This window comes from Urtica dioica, chromosome 8, assembly GCF_054948205.1.
Source record: "Urtica dioica subsp. dioica isolate 48M chromosome 8, U.dioica_male_clone48M_v1_H2, whole genome shotgun sequence".
Taxonomy (NCBI): Eukaryota; Viridiplantae; Streptophyta; class Magnoliopsida; order Rosales; family Urticaceae; genus Urtica; species Urtica dioica.
The window spans coordinates 5,067,513-5,086,953 of record NC_142763.1 but is presented as its reverse complement, the minus strand read 5'-3'; the positions used below and the strand labels follow the sequence as shown (position 1 = coordinate 5,086,953).

The 19,441-nt window shown below is 42.3% G+C and overlaps 1 protein-coding gene and 1 pseudogene across 1 annotated transcript; both read right to left on the bottom strand.

The window, feature by feature from the left end:
- Positions 1-11,738: 11,738 nt before the first annotated feature.
- LOC149387505 (putative carboxylesterase 12 pseudogene) lies at positions 11,739-12,949 on the bottom strand (annotated as a pseudogene).
- Positions 12,950-14,278: 1,329 nt separating this feature from the next.
- LOC149387504 (putative carboxylesterase 2) lies at positions 14,279-15,810 on the bottom strand. The gene is made up of 2 exons (XM_089623072.1): positions 15,478-15,810; positions 14,279-15,010 (listed from the first exon to the last, which is right to left on the bottom strand). The coding sequence occupies exons 1-2, from the start codon at positions 15,682-15,684 to the stop codon at positions 14,312-14,314; spliced, it is 906 nt and encodes a 301-aa protein (XP_089479198.1). The 5' UTR covers positions 15,685-15,810; the 3' UTR covers positions 14,279-14,311.
- Positions 15,811-19,441: the final 3,631 nt, after the last annotated feature.

The following is a 19,441-nucleotide window of genomic DNA, read 5'->3' as shown; positions in this document are numbered from 1 at the left end:
ATATATGCCACATTTTAAGGTATTAAAATAATATTTTTGTGATTTATTTTCATCGATACGTTGGATAAATTAATTGAGATATTTGTTTTTTTAAAGGATTGCATTGGTGCTATAAATGGTGTTATACCGTCATTTTTCTTATGGTAAAAACGACGTCTCAATTGCTAAAACGACGTGACAATATAAAAGGACAATTTAGTCAAACGGGCTAAAAATACGCATGACTAAGTCAAGCGCAAGCGACAAGCACAAGCGACAAGGGACAAGCGCCAAGCGCAAGCGACAAGGGACAAGCGCCAAGTGACAAACGACAAGCGCCAAGCAACAAGCGACAAGCGACAAGCGACAAGCAACAAGCATCAAGATTAATACTCTATAAATAGCTCAACTCAGAACTCAAAACTCAATTCACTCTCAAGTCATTCTCTCAACTCAAAATCCTCTCTCGACTCAAAATCTTCTCTCAACTCAGAATTCTCTCAACCTAGAATTCTCTCAACTCATAAGAAAAGACCGATGATCCGACTCGACGAAAAAGAAAAAGAGAAACATTGAAGATCTGATTACCCAACAAAGTCAGCGAATAGAAGACGAAGAATCCAACAAGAACAACCAAGAAGGCAACGAGAAGATATTCTCTAATCCGAAGGACTCTCAGGAGGACAGCACGTCGTCACGATCCTTTTTAAGAACCGAATAAACGTGACTCCGGCAACACAAGATCGAGACACGTCGCAAGCTCGCACCCCGACACGTGTCCCGCAAATGTTATCAGAGAAATCACATTAACATTTTGGCGCTAGAAGGAGGGGATCTCGAGAACAACCACGACATTCCCGCCAGCAATTCTTTTCTCATCCGAAGGAAAGCTCACATCCACCTGAGAATCCTGACTCAAGAGGCGATGCAAGGAATCTCCGCAAGATGACCAACCGTGCCGCCGCTTCTGGAAGCAACGCCCCTCAACGGGCAGAAAGCGTAGCGCTTCATACGCGAGCCCGGACTCAAGCTAGACATAGCCAAGTCCAAGAAACATCGCCACCAAGCGTCGTCCCAGCAGCAAGAACCGTGCCATCGTTGCACCTGAATCCCACCGGCCTGGTGAATCCCGCTGCACGTAACTCCGTCTTTATTGAACGAGACGATCGCATGGAGCGCCTCGAGAACAATGTTTTACTGCTGGCAAGCGAGTTTGCAAGGGAGCGAGAAGAGAGGGCAATGACATTACACTCCCAAGCAATAGAGAGACGCCCGAGGAATGCCCGCTTGGGAGGTCAAAGGCATGAGACAGAACAAACACTTAACGAGGAACCTTCCAACGAAGGTGGACAAGACGAAGCTCCCGACCCAAGCATTCAAGACATCGATCATCACCACCAAGCAGAGTGGACAGAGCAGCCTCAGCACTCGCGAGAAAACCAAAATGAGGCACCAAGACAACAACTCCCTCAAACCGCACGCTCTACGGCAGGAGCAAGGACTGGGACAAGAAGAGGAAGTGGCAAACAGCAGGGACGCAAGACATTTTTCGCCACCTAGACGTACCGGGTTGACAGGACGCCTCGAACCCAATATGGACCTAAGAGGCCATCTCAACGCCCGGTGGGAGATGCTAAGGCGCCAAGCCGCCCCTGAGCCGCAAGAAGCCGTCCTTCCACCAACCACAACACCACCTGTGCCACCTGTCACTCAAATTAACCAAGCGTCGAACGAAAGAAGGCACACTACCCGATTTGCGCCCGCCGTCCTTCAGGGAAGAAACGACGAAGTAACCAACATGTTCAATGTGTTAAGGGAGGAAATACGAGAAATACAAGCGGCACAAACCAAGACCCCGATCGTGAGAAGCATGATCGAAGGAGTAGCCTCGCCGTTCGCTACGAACGTCCTCGTCGAAGATGCCGTAGGAAATTTCCGCCCGCCAATCATGGCACTCTACGATGGGAGCACCGACCCACTCTATCATATCCACCAATACCGAATAAACATGAAAATGGCAGGGCAAACACCCTCGACAATGTGCCAAGCATTCTGCCTCACATTCACCCACCGGAACCGCGTTCGAATGGTTCCAAAGGCTAAAACGGGGATCAATTCAATCTTTCGAGTACCTTCAAGAAAAATTTCTCACGCGTTTCGCGCGTTTCGCCGCGTCACGCGTCCGAAGGAAAGAAAAGTCGTATCTCCTAACAATCAAGCAATGACACCACGAGACCCTTCAGCGTTACCTGAACAGATTCATCGAAGAGTCAAACAAGGTAGATGAGTACGATGACAGCGATGCTATTTTTGCCTTTATCGATTGGCTCAAAACCATCAACTTTCTGATATCATTGGTGAGGCAACAACCAACAACCATGTCAGAACTAATCACTCGCGCTACCCAGGATATCTCCGTCGACGAATACCTCGACAGTTGAAAAGCTAACGATATGGGAAGCCGTCAGAGAGAAGATGAACAATTCGACAACGACTTACGAAGAAAGAAGAACCGGGCCACGACAGTCACGGTCTTGGACGTCCGTCCCCTGCCAAATCCATGACCCCTGCTTGCTGAGAAGTTCCAAAGAAACGCAGACTTTACTCCGCTCAAAACCACGCCAGATAGGATCATTTCATTGCATAGGAACATGTTCACCAACCCGCAGCCCATGTATACAGATCCATCCATGCGAGATAAAAGGAAGTATTGTGAATTCCACAAAGATCACGGCCATCTCACCGCCGACTGCATTCAACTCAGGAGACAGATCGAGGACCTCATCCAAAATGGAGAATTAAAAGATTTCGTCCTATTGATGGTCACCAATCCAGATGCCGCTGAAAGAAGACGGGCGACTCAGATGTTCACCAACCCGCAGCCCATGTATACAGATCCATCCATGCGAGATAAAAGGAAGTATTGTGAATTCCACAAAGATCACGGCCATCTCACCGCCGACTGCATTCAACTCAGGAGACAGATCGAGGACCTCATCCAAAATGAAGAATTAAAAGATTTCGTCCTATTGATGGTCACCAATCCAGATGCCGCTGAAAGAAGACGGGCCACTCAAGCCAACAAGCAACAAGACCGCGGAAAGAGACCCGCCACCGATGACCACAACCGCGGCACTCAAAGAAATGCGGTGAACACCCCGCTTAACATCGTAACGACCATCTTTGGTGGACCTGAGACGGGGGACACCACCCACGAGCGAAAGAACTACGCACGAATAGCGACCGGGGAAGCCCACTCCCACCATATCAACCTTACAGAAAATAAATGTCCGACCACTCCATACGAAACAATTCGCTTCACGGAGGAGGAAGCACTCCAAGTAATGCACCCGCATAACGATGCGATCGACGTTAAAGCGCAGGTGGCCAACAACATGGTAAAGAGAATTCTCATTGACAACGGAAGCTCCGCCGACATCCTGTTCAAAACGGCCCTCAAGCGGATGGACCTCGGCGAAATCTACTCAACCCCGGTCAAGACCCCGCTTTTCGGATTCGCTGGAGAACGCGTCTACACAGAAGGATCCATCAGTCTCCTGGTTACCTTCGGAACAGAAGGGGAAGCTCAAACCACACGATTAGTCAACTTCTTGATTGTAGATCGTCCCTCTGCCCACAACATCATTATAGGCCGACCGACGCTCAATAAACTTCGTGCCGTCACCTCGACATACCACATCCTCATGAAGTTCCCAACAACATCGGGGATTGGAGTGATGAAAGGAAATCAGGCGGATTCAAGAATGTGCTACGTCCAAGGGTCCCGCAGCAAAAATGTTGACACCACTAAGAAATGTGACGGAAGGATAGATGTTGTATATCATATCGGAAAAGATCTTCCGAGCCAGAGCGGCAAAGCCCAAATGTTTGAAGACTTGGACCCGAGGGAAGAGGCCAACACAAAAAATAGAGAGCTCGCGGAGTCGAGACCTCTCACACAAAAAAATAGAGAGCTCGCGGAGTCGAGACCTCTCACAAAAAACAAAAATAGAGAGCTCGCGGAGTCGAGACCTCTAAAAAAAATAGAGAGCTCGCGGAGTCGAGACCTCTAAAAAAAAGAATAAGAGAGCTCGCGGAGTCGAGACCTCTAAAAAAAATAAGAGAGCTCGCGGAGTCGAGACCTCTCACAAAAATATTGAGAGCTCACGGAGTCGAGACCTCTCTAAAAAAAATAGAGAGCTCGCGGCGTCGAGACCTCTCACAAAAAAAAATATAGAGAGCTCGTGGAATCGAGACCTCACACAAAAAATAAGAGAGCTCGCGGAGTCGAGACCTGTTGGTAGTGGTATTAGTGGTGGAGCCTAATCTAAGTAATTGTAAAAAGTCCCACATCGGTTAGGGATAGTAACTTTGCTCTATTCCTTAGTATATATAAAGGATGCTATGTGTTGTATTCTTTTGTACCTAAAAATAGAAACACTTGTACTTGTAAACTTTCCCAATTGGGTTTATAGTATTGCAGCGGCAAAGTGGACGTAGCTTTCTCATTGAAAGTGAACCACTATAAATCTTGTGTCTTTTCTTTGTTATTTGTTTATTTTTCATTTTCTGTTAGAAGAAGAATGAGGTTTGACAAAGCAAGCCTAACGGTTTGGGCGAACTGAATCCAAAGACGTTTGGACGAAGTGACGAAGCCAATCCAGCTCGACTGGACGAGGTGACAAGGTCAAAATCCTAACAACTAGTATCAGAGCTTCTAGGTTTGCAGTTTCTTGTTGAAACATAGTGCGGCTTGTGGAGAAGAAGCGAAGTAGAAAAACAATGGGAGGCGAAGAAGGCACGGTGCACGGGATCGGGAAGTTCGACGGGTCGGACTATGCATTCTGGAGAATGCAGATTGAGGATTATCTGTACGGAAGAAAGCTTCATCAACCGTTGAGCGAGAAACCAGAGAAGATGGACGAGGCAGATTGGAATCTCCTCGACATGCAGGTTCTGGGAGTCATTCGACTGACGCTGTCGAAGAACGTAGCTCACAACGTGGCGAAGGAGAAGACCACGGCAGGAATGATGAAGGTCCTGACGGACATGTACGAGAAACCCTCGGCGAACAACAAGGTGTTTCTGATGAAGAGGCTTTTCCACTTGAAGATGGATGAAGGAGCCGGGGTAGCCACTCACGTGAACGAGTTCAACACGATCGTCAACCAACTGTCATCGGTTGAGATCGAGTTCGACGACGAAGTGCAAGCTCTGATTCTTCTCGTGTCCTTGCCGAATAGCTGGGAGTCGATGAGGGCCGCGGTCAGCAACTCGGTTGGAAGTGCGAAGTTAAAGTTCAACGACGTATGAGATCACATCCTCGCCGAAGAGGTGCGACGAATTGATTCTGGAGAGGCCTCGACGAGTTCGGCCTTGAATGTGGAGAACAGGGGAAGAAACCACAACCGGAGTCAGAACCGAGGGAAGGACAGGTCGAAGTCACGGAGTGGGCGAGGTCAGTCCAAGTCAGGGCGACCTTTTGCGTGCTGGAATTGTGGCGAGTCCGGCCACATCAGGAAGTATTGCAAGAAGCCAGCCAAGGAGAAAGGCGGTGCCCACGCTGTCACTGAAGATTTAGCAGATGCGTTACTGCTAACGGTGGACAGCTCGATTGACTCTTGGGTGCTCGACTCAGGAGCGTCTTTCCACACCACGCCCAACAGTGACATTCTGGAGAACTATTTCGCTGGAAATCACGGGAATGTCTATGTAGCTGATGGCGAGGCTCTAGACATTGCCGGTGTAGGCGACGTCAGACTGAAGATGGGTAACGGGCAAGTCTGGAAGATCAACAAGGTCAGACACGTGCCGAAGTTAATGAGGAACCTAATCTCGATGGGTCAGCTCGATGATGAAGGTTACACCACGACGTTCGGGAATACCTCGTGGAAAGTCTCGAAGGGAGCTATGGTGGTAGCTCGCGGACAGAAGACAGGCACGCTCTACATGACGTCGAGCTGCAGAGACATGGTGGCCGTGGTCGACAACACCGCGAAGACCGAGCTGTGGCACCGCAGGCTCGGGCACATGCGCGAGAAGGGAATGAAGATGCTTGTGAAAGACGGCATGATCCCGGAGTTGAAGACGGTGGAACATCACCAATGCGAGAGCTGCATTCTCGGGAAGCATAAGCGAGTTAGCTTCTCGAATGCGAGCAGAGAGCTGAAGGCGGAGAAACTCGAGCTAGTACATACCGACGTATGGGGACCAGCTCCAGTCCCTTCACTTGGAGGATCTCGCTACTACGTGACGTTCATAGACGATTCCACAAGGAAGGTATGGGTTTATTTCCTGAAGAATAAATCTGACGTGTTCGCTACCTTCAAAATGTGGAAGGCGATGGTCGAGCTGGAGACGAGCTCGAAAGTGAAGTGCTTGAAGTCCGACAACGGAGGGGAGTACGTCGATTCCGACTTCAAGCGATATTGTGCCGAGAACGGGATCAAGATGATGAGAACGATCCCGGGGACTCCCCAACAGAACGGAGTAGTGGAGCGAATGAATCGCACGCTGAATGAACGAGCTCGGAGTATGCGGATTCGCTCCGGCCTGCCCAAGACGTTCGAGCCGATGCAATCAACACGGCAGCCTTCTTGATAAACCGAGGACCGAGCGTTCCTTTGAATTTCAGAATTCCAGAAGAGGCGTGGAATGGGAAGAAGGTAAACCTTTCTTATCTGAAAGTGTTTGGTTGTTTGTCATATGTTCATATTGATGAATCTATTCGAAGTAAGCTCGATCCGAAATCTAAAAAGTGTTATTTCATTGGTTATGGTGACACTGAGCTCGGCTATCGTTTCTGGGATGCCCACGCAAGAAAGATAGTCCGGAGCAGGAATGTTGTCTTCAACGAGCAGACGACGTACGGGGACGAGCTGAAGGGGAGCCCGATGAAGAAAGCTCCTGAGGGCGAGAAGTCAATGATCGACTTAAAAGACTTCTCGACGACCGAGCTGGAAGAAGAAGACACTTCGATGACCGAGGTGAGATCAGGCCGAGCTGATGAAGGTCACGAGATCGAAGAAGGCACTTCGATGACCGAGGTGAGATCAGGACGAGCTGATGACGGTCATGAAATCGAAGAAGCTGATGAGAACACCGAGCTCGAGGTGAATCAGCGGACTCCGATCACCGAGCTGCGGAGATCGTCAAGGGTCAGAAAATCGGTACACAAGTTTTCTCCGTCTCTTAACTACATCCTCCTTACCGACAGAGGAGAGCCGGAATGCTATGAAGAGGCTATGGAGGTCGACGCCTCGACCAAGTGGGAGCTCGCCATGAAGGACGAGATGGATTCATTGATCACGAATCATACTTGGGAGCTGGCGGAGTTACCAGCTGGGAAAAAAGCACTGCACAACAAGTGGGTGTACCGGATAAAGGAGGAGAGCAATGGAAGCCAACGGTTCAAGGCGAGGCTGGTGGTGAAAGGTTTCCAGCAGAAGGAGGGAATCGATTTCACAGAAATCTTCTCTCCGGTCGTCAAACTCGTGACGATTAGAACCGTGCTGGGGTTGGTGGCCAAGGAAAATCTGCATCTGCAACAGATGGATGTGAAGACCGCATTTCTTCACGGTGATCTCGACGAAGAGATCTACATGAGGCAACTCGAAGGCTTCGAGGTGAAAGGAAGAGAGGAGCTTGTGTGCAAGCTCCAGAAGAGTCTCTACGGGCTGAAGCAAGCCCCACGGCAGTGGTACAAGAAGTTTGACAACTTCATGAAGCGAGTTGAGTTCTGCAGATGTGAGGCCGACCACTGCTGCTACTTCAAGAGACTTGAAGACTCCTATCTGATTCTTCTGCTCTACGTCGACGACATGCTGATCGTAGGTGCCGACCTGCACGAGATTGACGAGCTGAAGAAGAAATTGTCCGAAGAGTTCGCGATGAAGGATCTAGGAGCCGCGAAGCAGATTCTCGGGATGAGGATCAAGAGGACGAGAGAGAACATCGAGCTCTCATAGGAGGAGTACGTGAAGAAGGTGCTCCAACGCTTCAACATGGAGGACGCGAGGTCGGTCAGCTCACCGCTGGCCAGCCACTTCAAATTGTCCAAGCAACAGTCGCCAGTGACAGAGGACGAGCTGGCGTACATGGACAAAATCCCTTATGCTTCGGCCATCGGAAGCTTGATGTACGCAATGGTGTGCACGAGGCCGGACATTGCTCATGCAGTGGGAGTTGTGAGCAGGTTTATGAGTAACCCGGGGAGAGAGCACTGGGAGGCTGTGAAGTGGATCCTCCGATATCTGAGAGGCAGCTCGACTTCGGCGTTGGTATTCAGGAAGTCTGAACTGGAACTCCAAGGTTACGTCGATGCTGACAATGGGGGCGACGTCGACAGCAGAAAGAGCACGTCCGGTTATGTCTACACATTCGGAGGGACGGCTATCTGCTGGGTGTCGAGGTTACAGAAGATTGTTGCCTTGTCGAGCTGCGAGGCGGAGTATGTGGCCATCACCGAGGCCACGAAGGAAATGATATGGCTGCAGACGTTTCTGGACGAACTGGATCAAGACCATGAAGGGAGTGTGTTGTACAGTGACAGCCAGAGCGCCATCCAGTTGGCGAAGAACCCAGTGTATCATGCTAGGACGAAGCATATACAGCTGAGATACCACTTCATCGGGTCGGCTTTGGAAGATGGTGTATTGGTACTTGAGAAGATCGCAGGGATTCAGAATCCCGCCAACATGTTTACGAAGTCTGTGCCATATGACAAGCTGAGGCTGTGCTCGACCCCAGTTGGACTCCTCGTCTGATGAGTTGAGTCGCCGCTGCAAGAAGGAGACGCGTGATGAGATTAGTCTCCAAGTGGGAGATTGTTGGTAGTGGTATTAGTGGTGGAGCCTAATCTAAGGAATTGTAAAAAGTCCCACATCGGTTAGGGATAGTAACTTTGCTCTATTCCTTAGTATATATAAAGGATGCTATGTGTTGTATTCCTTTGTACCTAAAAATAGAAACATTTGTACTTGTAAACTTTCTCAATTGGGTTTATAGTATTGCAGCGGCAAAGTGGACGTAGCTTTCTCATTGAAAGTGAACCACTATAAATCTTGTGTCTTTTCTTTATTATTTGTTTATTTTTCATTTTCTGTTAGAAGAAGAAGGAGGTTTGACAAAGCAAGCCCAACGGTTTGGGCGAACTGACGAACTGAATCCAAAGACGTTTGGACGAAGTGACGAAGCCAATCCAGCTCGACTGGACGAGGTGACAAGGTCAAAATCCTAACAAGACCTCTCACAAAAATATGGAGAGCTCGCGGAGTCGAGACCTCTCTAAAAAAATAGAGAGCTCGCGGCGTCGAGACCTCTCATAATAAAAAAATAGAGAGCTCGCGGCGTCGAGACCTCTCACAAAAAAAATATAGAGAGCTCGCGGAGTCGAGACCTCTCACAAAAAAATAGAGAGCTCGCGGCGTTGAGACCTCTCACAAAAAAAATAGAGAGCTCGCGGCGTTGAGACCTCTCACAAAAAAAAAATAGAGAGCTCCCGGCGTCGAGACCTCTCACAAAAAAAAAATAGAGAGCTCGTGGCGTCGAGACCTCTCACAAAAAAAATATAGAGAGCTCGCGGTGTCGAGACCTCTCACAAAAAAAATAGAGAGCTCGCGGCGTCGAAACCTCTCACAAAAAAAAAAATAGAGAGCTCGCGGCGTCGAGACATCTCACAAAAATAAAATAGAGAGCTCGTGGCGTCGATACCTCTCACAAAAAATATAGAGAGATCTCGCGGCGTCGAGACCTCTCACACAAAAAAAATAGAGAGCTCACGGCGTCGACATCTCTCTAAAAAAAATATAGAAAGCTTGGGAGACCTCTCACAACAAAGAATAAGAAAACTCGCCTCGTCGAGACCTCTAATAAAAAATAAATGAAGAAATAAATAAAACAAAACAAAAAGAAAGAGTGCCGACAAGACTACAAAGTTTTCCGCACGACAAGTCGCACGCGAAACTGGGGGGTTAATGTTATACCGTCATTTTTCTTATGGTAAAAACGACGTCTCAATTGCTAAAACGACGTGACAATATAAAAGGACAATTTAGTCAAACGGGCTAAAAATACGCATGCCTAAGTCAAGCGCAAGCGACAAGCGCCAAGCGCAAGCGACAAGGGACAAGCGCCAAGCGCAAGCGACAAGGGACAAGCGCCAAGCGCCAAGTGACAAACAACAAGCGCCAAGCAACAAGCGACAAGCGTCAAGATTAATACTCTATAAATAGCTCAACTCATAACTCAAAACTCAATTCACTCTCAAGTCATTCTCTCGACTCAAAATCCTCTCTCGACTCAAAATCCTCTCTCGACTCAAAATCTTCTCTCAACTCAGAATTCTCTCAACCTAGAATTCTCTCAACTCATAAGAAAAGACCGATGATCCGACTCGATGAAAAAGAAAAAGAGAAACATTGATCTGATTACCCAACAAAGTCAGCGAATAGAAGACGAAGAATCCAACAATAACAACCAAGAAGGCAACGAGAAGATATTCTCTAATCCAAAGGACTCTCAGGAGGATAGCAAGTCGTCACCTTTTTAAGAACCGAAGAAACGTGACTCCGGCAACACAGGATCGAGACACGTCGCAAGCTCGCACCCCGACACGTGTCCCGCAAATGTTAATCGAGAAATCGCATTAACAGATGGTGTTCACGTTCCAGCTTCTTTACCTCAAGCAGATCAAGTACCGTTTATCGGTAGAAAGAAAATTCATACTCAAAATGTTCTGGCTGTATGTGATTTCAATATGAAATTCACTTTTGCGTATGCTGGTTGGGAAGGTAGCGCGCATGATTCAAGGGTATTCTCTGCCGCACTTCATGATACTGAGATTAACTTTCCAAAACCTTCAGAAGGTATGACTTTAATTTTTTTTTAATAGTTTTGTCTTGTATACAGTTTACTAAATCATTATATTCAACTTGATATGTTACAAGAAAGTACTATCTGGTTGACGTTGGTTATCCTTATTTGCCTGGATATCTTGGTCCGTATAAAGGTCAAATATACCATCTGAAGCATTTTCGTGCGAGAAGAACTCAACCTACTACAAGCAAAGAAATCTTCAATCGCGCGCATTCTTTTCTGAGAAGCGTCATCGAGCGAAGCTTTGGAGTGTGGAAAAAAAGATGGAGAATCCTGAATGTCATGCCGAGTTATCCATTAAAAAATCAAGTAAAAATAGTTATCGCAACTATGGCACTGCATAACTATATTCAAATGCATGCAAGACAAGAGATGGATTTGGAAATATTCGACGAGACAGAGGGAGATGGCGAGGGGGATGAAAACGACACAACTGAAGATCAAGATGAAGATTGTCAGACTTCTCCGACTAGTATGGACAAGTTAAGAGATGAGATTGCTGCAAGTTTAGTTGAAATGATAAATTTGTAGTTTACATTTTTGTCAATAATTAAAAAACTTTATATTAAAAATAAAATAAATTTTTGTCGTCCATATTTTTCTAGTTTGTAATTATAATTCATATATATATATATATATATATATATATATATATGCATATAAATAAGCATATAAATAATTATTATTTAATTTTTAAGACCATGTCTATTTTAGTCTTTTGACCATAATATATTTATTTTACTAAACGCTAAATCAGCTTTTGTTACCAACAATAACTGTTTTATAAACAGTTTACCAAACACCTGTCAGTTAAAAAAAAACATTTTTTTTAAAACAGAAACTAAAAGCATTTTTAAAAAAACAAAGCTGTGTCAAACGGTACCAATATAGTTAAAATAAGACCGTCTAAATTTCCTTTTATAATAATGCCATCCTCAACAATAACAATAATACCAAGAGACAAACATTGGCACAAACGGTACGCAGGACTATGGAGAAGAATGATTAACGAAAGAGGCGATCTTGTTGAGCAAAGCGACGACATTGTCGCAAGTGGGATCGGCCAAGTGGAAAACGTGATCGGACCCTCGAGACTCCAACATCTCGACCGTCCCGGCCCAGCCGCTCTTCTCCAAGGTCTCCTTGTAGAACCAACCCCTCTCCCTAAGCCCGTCCTTCTCCGCCACGCACACCAAGAACCTCTCGCACCCGAGCCTCCCCAAACTCGGGTCCTTGGCCGGATTCAGCAACACATCGTCCGACCCGTCCCGACTCGCGGGGCACACGAACCGCCATATCCCCTCCGCCATCGCCCTCTTCTCCGGCTCCACCGGCTCCGCCCCGACCGCCTCCGACCCCCAGAAATAGGGATGCACCAGCACAACTCCGGCCAAAACCACCCCCAGAACCGCTTCTTTCCCGGCTCGGACGGCGAGGTTGTGGGCTATGTTGGCCCCGGCGCTGTCGCCGGCGAAGTAGACTCGCGAGAAGTCGGCCCGGGAGTTCAGCCACTCGTCCGGGCCGGCTCCTCCCGCGTGGGCCGCGGCCCAGAGGACCGCGGCCCACGAGTCTTAGAAGGGGATCGGGACGGGGTTCTTGGGAGCGAGGCGGTAGTCGACGGAGATTGCGACGGCGTTGGACTCGGCGACAAGGGACGTCACGGCGGAGTGGTATTTTGCGCAGAACGGGGTTTCGACGCAGAATCCCCTGCCGTGGAAGTATATCACCACCGGGAGTTTCTGATTCTGATGATCTTCTCTTTTTGCGGGGAGGTAGAGCCTGGCGGAGAGGCCGGTCTCGGCGGAGATCACGGCGTCTCTGGACTCGACACCGGTTTCGGGGTCGAGCGAGGGAGGGACGAAATCGACGCCGACTAACCGCTCGATGTGGCCGTCTTTGTAGATCTTCAGGAACGGAGAGAAATCGCGAGCCACTTCTTCACTGGGAGACATGGTTGTTGTTGTTGTTGTTGTTACTGTGGTCTCGGTCTCGCTGATTGAAGCTTGAAGAGGTTTGAGACTCAGAGAGCGAGTGGAGAAGAGCGGGTTTCTTCTTCTTCGGCTGTGATGATTTGTGTTAGGGAATAATGTGGGTAAGTTGGGGGTTGTTTGGTAGTTAACTCAAAAAGTTTTTGTTTTCTATTTTCTAATTTTTGTAGTTGTACTGAAAAATTATTTTTCAGTTGTTTTCAAAAAGCTGTTTGGTACAGTTTTTATTTTTGTTTTTGAGAAAGTGAAAAAACTGAAAAAAGTGTTTGGTATAGTTTTCATTTTTGTTTGTGAAAGAATGAAAAGAGAAGATGAGGAGAAGGAGGATAGAAAAGAAGAAAAAAAATTTCCAAAAACACATTTTATTTGTTTTCAGTTTTCTTTACTTTTTTACAAAACAACTTCAAAATTTTTTAAATTTTTTTTTCCGAAAACACCTCACCAAACACATTTTCCAGTTTTGTTTCCTATTTTCACTTCTTGAAAACTCAAAAACAGTTTTTGAATTAAGAAACAAACAGCACCTTGGATATCGGAAATGTGGTTGTTATTAGAGAGTGAGCTCGGATTGAGCTTGACAGCAAATACATTATTCGTGGAGATATTTTTAATTGTTTTGGTGTAATAATTAATGTGTATATATATGTATTTCGTGTGGCCAAGAAAAAAAAAAACCTTGTTACGGACTAGGAAGTCGTATTGAGCTTTACTTCTGTGCAGGGTCGTTTTCGTGAGCGGGCATAATTACGTATCTGTAGTTGTCATGTAGGGTTATTATTATTATTATTATTTTTTGTTTGTTGAAAAGGTGTGTAGGGTTATTATTGTTCACAAACAACATCGTCAGCGATTTTGAACAGTGATGACTGGTGAAAATAAATAAATTGTAAAAAAAAAAAAAAAAAAAAAAAATCAAACAAACTCGTTTTAAATTCATGACTCAAAGTTGAAAAGTAGCCAGAAAAAGGGACCCTATAGTTTATGTCCACACACACGCACGCACGTGGCGGTCCCCATTTCTTCTTTGTCTTCGTTGGTTTGTGATTCACAGGAAACAGGGATTATATATTGCGTTTTGTGACACATGCGACAATGTGATTCATGGGATATTTACTCAATAAGATCGCCTCAATTTCGAAGATAAACCCTAACCTATCAATAAAATATAAACATGTGTTGGATTCCGATGATCAATAATTTACACAAAATATAAGCTGATCTTCTTCGACAAAAACCTCTATAATTAAATTATAAATCAACCGAAAGTACAATATATATTAATGAGCTATATCAACACTACTTTTTATTTTTTAAAATTTAAAATCGCGACTTTAAATCTGTATAGCATGGTGTTATCTTGTGTCTATATTTTGTGGTATGGCTGATAGATCAATTAAGATCAAGAGACCTCAAAAAAAATAAAATAAAATAAAATAAAATAAAATAATTAACGTCTAATTTTTAAATTATCAAGCAGTATCGTGACTATCGTCGTTGCAGTTGATGAAAGCGCGGATCTTGAGCATCATCTCCGAGGCCTTATGGCATGTGGGTTTATAAAGATGGAACACGTGACCTTCGCCTATGGTCTCGAAGACCTCCATGCTCCCGCCCCATGCGCGCCTCCCAAGCGCGTCGGCGTAGCGTAAGCCTCTATCCCTGAGAACGTCTTCCTCGGCCACGCACACCAACACTCTCTCGCACCCGAGCTTCCCGAGATCCGGGTCCTTCTCGGGGTTGATCCACGGGTCGTCCATCCCCTCCCTCCCGGGCTTCGCCGCCGTCCATATCCCCTCCAAGAGATCCGACTTCACGGCGACGTCAGAGCCCCAAAAGTAAGGGTGAATTAAGACCGCGCCGCGTGACTTGACTTCGGATATTAGTGCGGCGCGGTGGGCGATATTGGCGCCGGAGCTGTCTCCGGCGAGGAAGACTCGGGTGAGGTCGGCGCGGGGGAAAGCGGCGGAGGGGAGCCAGCGGAGGGCGGCGAGGGCGTCGTCGTAGGCGGCGGGGAGGGGGTGTTCGGGGGCGAGTCGATAGTCGACTGAGATGACAACGGCGGGGACGGCGGCGGCAAGGGAGTCGAGGAAGGAGTGGTAAACTGCCGAGGAAGTGGACCCCACCAAGAATCCGCCCCCGTGGAAGTACACCACGAGTGGGAGGAGCTTCTGAAAAATTAATTTACGCGGACTAAAACAATTAAGTCGGTATTCTAACAGTCCAATTTTCTTTTGAAAAATAAATAAAATTTATTTTATTAAAAAAATAATCCGTTAGGTCTAAATTAACTGTTTAATTAGTTAATTTTTAATAAAATAAATTTTTTCCTAAAATCTTAAATAAAAGTTAAGAGTGGCTAATTTAAACAAATTTGTATTCAAGGTAAAAAAATATTATTGAAATAGGGGTTAACATATTATTTAATAATTATTTTGCATCTAAAATTCATAATTGTTGAGAAATCTAGATCTATCAATTAATAATTTTTATTTTAAAAATTACTGAATTATAGACTTCCAGAATAAACACATAAATTTTAAAACACATAAATTTTAAAAAAGAGCCATTAATAGTGTTATATAGAGAAATTTATTATATGATAAAAAAAAAAAACCCTTTCATGCAACTAACGGACCTGTTCCTCTGTGAGCGGGGGCGAGGGGACGTAGAGGCGAACGGAGAGAGGGGTTTCTCCGGCGGAGGAGATGATGACGTCAGAGGATGCGACGCCGGTGAGGGCGTCGACGGAGGGAGGCACGGCGTCGGTGCCGATGAGGCGCTCCACTCGGCCGTCCTTGTGGATTTTGATGAGAGGAGACAGATCTGTGGCGATTTCTTCCATTGAATGAGACCGATCGACTGTGACAATGCACTCTTTAATTTGTGTCGTGTGTGTGTGGTTTATAATATAAGGCGGGTAAGGAAGTTAATTGAGAGATTGACTGTTCAGTTTCATGCTAGTTAACTCTTTTATTTGTTTTTGAATATTTAAGATTATCGAGAATGCAAACGTGAAAGACTATTTAGTAATTCTCCAAAAAAGAGGGTATTATTAATTACAACCTTGATAACAATAAGTCAAATGGTTTGGAATGTGGGTGATGAAATATGGATATGACATAAAAAAAATATATAAAACTGAAATAACACGTGGCAACAACCATGCCAAAGATTACCTGATTTCTGATGAAAACTTCTCGTAAATTTTTATTTTATTTTTAAAAAGGAAAATATCAACATTATCCCTTGTATTTAATAGAAATGCAAGATTTATCCCTTCGATTTTTAAAAATATCAGACATATCCCTTCAATTTAATATAAATGACATATATCCCCTCTAAAAAAATATTATATTACAAATATCACCCTTTTAATTTATCTTTTGCAAAAAAAAAAATAGAATACCCCAAAATATCCTTAATGAAATAATTTTTTATTTTCTATTCTATATACAAAAAAATTAAATTAAAAAATTCATTATAAAAAGTTAAGGATTTTTTTTATAAAGAGAGATTTTGATTTTTTTTAATAAAATAGTAAACAAATATTTATTATATTAAGGGTATTTTGGGGAGTTCAAATTATTTTTTATAAAAAAATAAACGAAAATGTGATATATGTAATATAACATTTTTTAGGAGAGATATATATGATAAGGAAATTAATTGAGAGATTGACTGTTCAGTTTCATGCTAGTTAACTCTTTTATTTTCTCTCAAAAAAAAAACCTCTTTTATTTGTTTTTTAATATTTAAGATTATCGAGAATGCAAACGTGAGAGACTATTTAGTAATTCTCCAAAAATGAGGGTATTTTTAATTACAACCTTGATAACAATAAGTCAAATGATTTGGGATGTGGGTGATGAAATATGGAATATGGATATGACATATATATATATATATATATATATATATATATATATATATATATATATATATATATATAACTGAAATAACACATAGCAAGAACCATGCCAAAGATTACCTCATTTCTGATGAAAACTTCCAGTAATTAAAAAAAAATATCAACATTATTCCTTATATTTAATCGAAATACAAGATTTATCCCTTCGATTTTTAGAAATATCAGACATATACTTCCAATTTAATATAAATGATATATATCTCTTCTAAAAAAATATTATATTACAAATATCACCTTTTTCGTTTATCTTTTGCAAAAAAAAAAAAAATTGAATACCCCAAAATATCCTTAATAGAACAATTTTTTTATTTTCTATTCTATATACAAAAAAATTAAATTAAAAAATTTATTATAAAAAGTTAAGGATTTTTTTTATAAAGAAAGATTTTGATTTTTTTTAATAAAATAGTAAATAAATATTTATTCTATTAAGGGTATTTTGGGGAGTTCAAATTATTTTTTTTATAAAAAATAAACGAAAATTGTGATATTTGTAATATAACATTTTTTTAGGGGAGATACATATCATTTATATTAAACTGAAGGGATATGTTTGATATTTCTAGAAATCGAATTAATAAATCTCGCATTTCGATTAAACACGAGTGATACTCTCGATATTTTCCGGGAAAAAAAACCATGCCAAAGATTGAACAAGCAAAAGACAATATTTAAAAATTAAATAATATAATCTGAAAAAAAAAAAAGTTAAATAAGCCAAATTCGGCTCGGTTCGGTCGACTGCAGGGCGGCAATGGCGCAAGCGTGTGTTGGATTTGGACTTGCCTAATCCCTTGGTCCTTTAAAAAATTGGGTCACCCTTGAGAATCAAGACCCATTTTAACAAATTAGCTATATAAATTCACACATTTGTCTATTCTCATTTCATATAGGACTCTTGATCAACCACATTACATATAATGTCCTTCACAATATTTGATCTTTATCAACATATAATGAACATCAATTTATCATTTATCTTAACTCTGATTTTGAAAAATAAATAATCGATTTTACACCTCTCGTAATGAGGAGTAAGAATCTGTTCAAATTTTTCAGCTTAGATGATTGGACCTCACTTGAATATTTTCCACAAATCAGCCACTAGAATAATATTAAATATTCTTTAATTAATATCATGAATTACACACTTTATTCCAACACTTTAAGACCCCTCAATATTTTTTTTTACACTTTTTAGCATTTTTACTCTAAACATTTACAAGGTTTATTTGTAATTCTTGCGAGAGATATAAGATCGAATATTTATCTCACAAAATCAAATTTATGTGTTGTGATTGAGTATATACATACAAAAGTCTCACATGAAAAATATACATGGACTTTGTGGTGTTAATATATATAAAAAAAAAAAAAAAAAAAAAAAAAAGGTTAAACTTTTGGGGTCCCAAGAGTGACTCGATTTTGTAAATGACCTGGGCCGCAAGCAAGCCTAAGTTTAGCACAAGCACATATTATGACAATGCACTTTTTGTGAGGAAATTGTCTAAATTATTAGCAAGTTTGAAACTTTAGATCAATATATATATATATATATATATATATATATATATATATATATATATATAATTATTGTTATTTGTAGATTTATAAGTACACAGATTATGACAACTGTGTATTTTCGTGTTTATGGTTACGAGTAAAAGTGTCCAAAAATATTATTTGATTTATTTTGATAAAAAATATCAAAATTGCTGTGATAATTTATATATATATATATATATACTAGATAGTAACACGTGCTACGCACGTGGTTAATAAGGATTTACTTAAAAAAATATAATTTAAAATTAATCAAAGTTACTTAATTAACGAATTTTAAATACTTAGTCTCATATTCATAAATAAATAAATAAAGTAAATGTTTCTCATAATTTTTCAATAAACATACACAATCACAAAATACTATAATAAAATATAGATGAAAAAAAGTAAATAGCATAGAAAATACATGATGTCCTTTAAATAAAATAAAAAAATAGTTTAATCAAAGCCTAAGTTTTTTGTTAGAGGTGGATGTTGCAGATGAGTGATCATCATCTTTGTTTTCCAATTCTTGGTCGATAAAATTAAGTTCAGTGAGCTTATAAACTTGACTAACGGTGAAATCATGTTGCATTCCTATTGAATTTAGAATTTTCGTGTCTTGAATATGGAATGCTTTTGTGATAGCTTCTTTGGCCTAGAATAGTGGCCTTTCAAAGAAGATTTTTTGTGAACTCTAATGTTGCAAATGTGAATAACGATTAATTTTGTAAATTATTACAAAATTTTTAGATAAGCAAAACATTTTTTTATATATTGTTTTACTTGCTCCGAAATGTTGGATATTTGTGAAGTCTTACATGAAAACATTTTTGCAACAGTGTAATCAAAGCACGCAGCTTCGAACTTCTTTGAACCATCCGTCAAAATGAAATTAATAACCTATAAAGTATTTTGTCACATGAGAAAAATATTGTCATGTGAAAAAATATTTTGTCACGCGGATTTTTTTTTTTTTTTTTAAAGAAGCAAATATTGGCAAGACTAATCTTTGATTGGATAATCCTCAGTTGGATTTTCCTCTAATTCTTAATTAGCAAATTGTTACGCACGTGATAAATTTAGGTAATAATTGGCAACGATATTAATTAGATATTTCAATGTA

What these genes read in the sequence shown, in the direction of transcription:
- LOC149387504 (XM_089623072.1), bottom strand. Translation starts at nt 15,684, where the DNA reads ATGGAAGAAATCGCCACAGATCTGTCTCCTCTCATCAAAATCCACAAG. An exon ending in CCCCGCTCACAGAGGAACAG is followed by an intron (nt 15,011 to 15,477) that starts GTCCGTTAGTTG and finishes TTAATTTTTCAG; the next exon opens with AAGCTCCTCCCACTCGTGGT.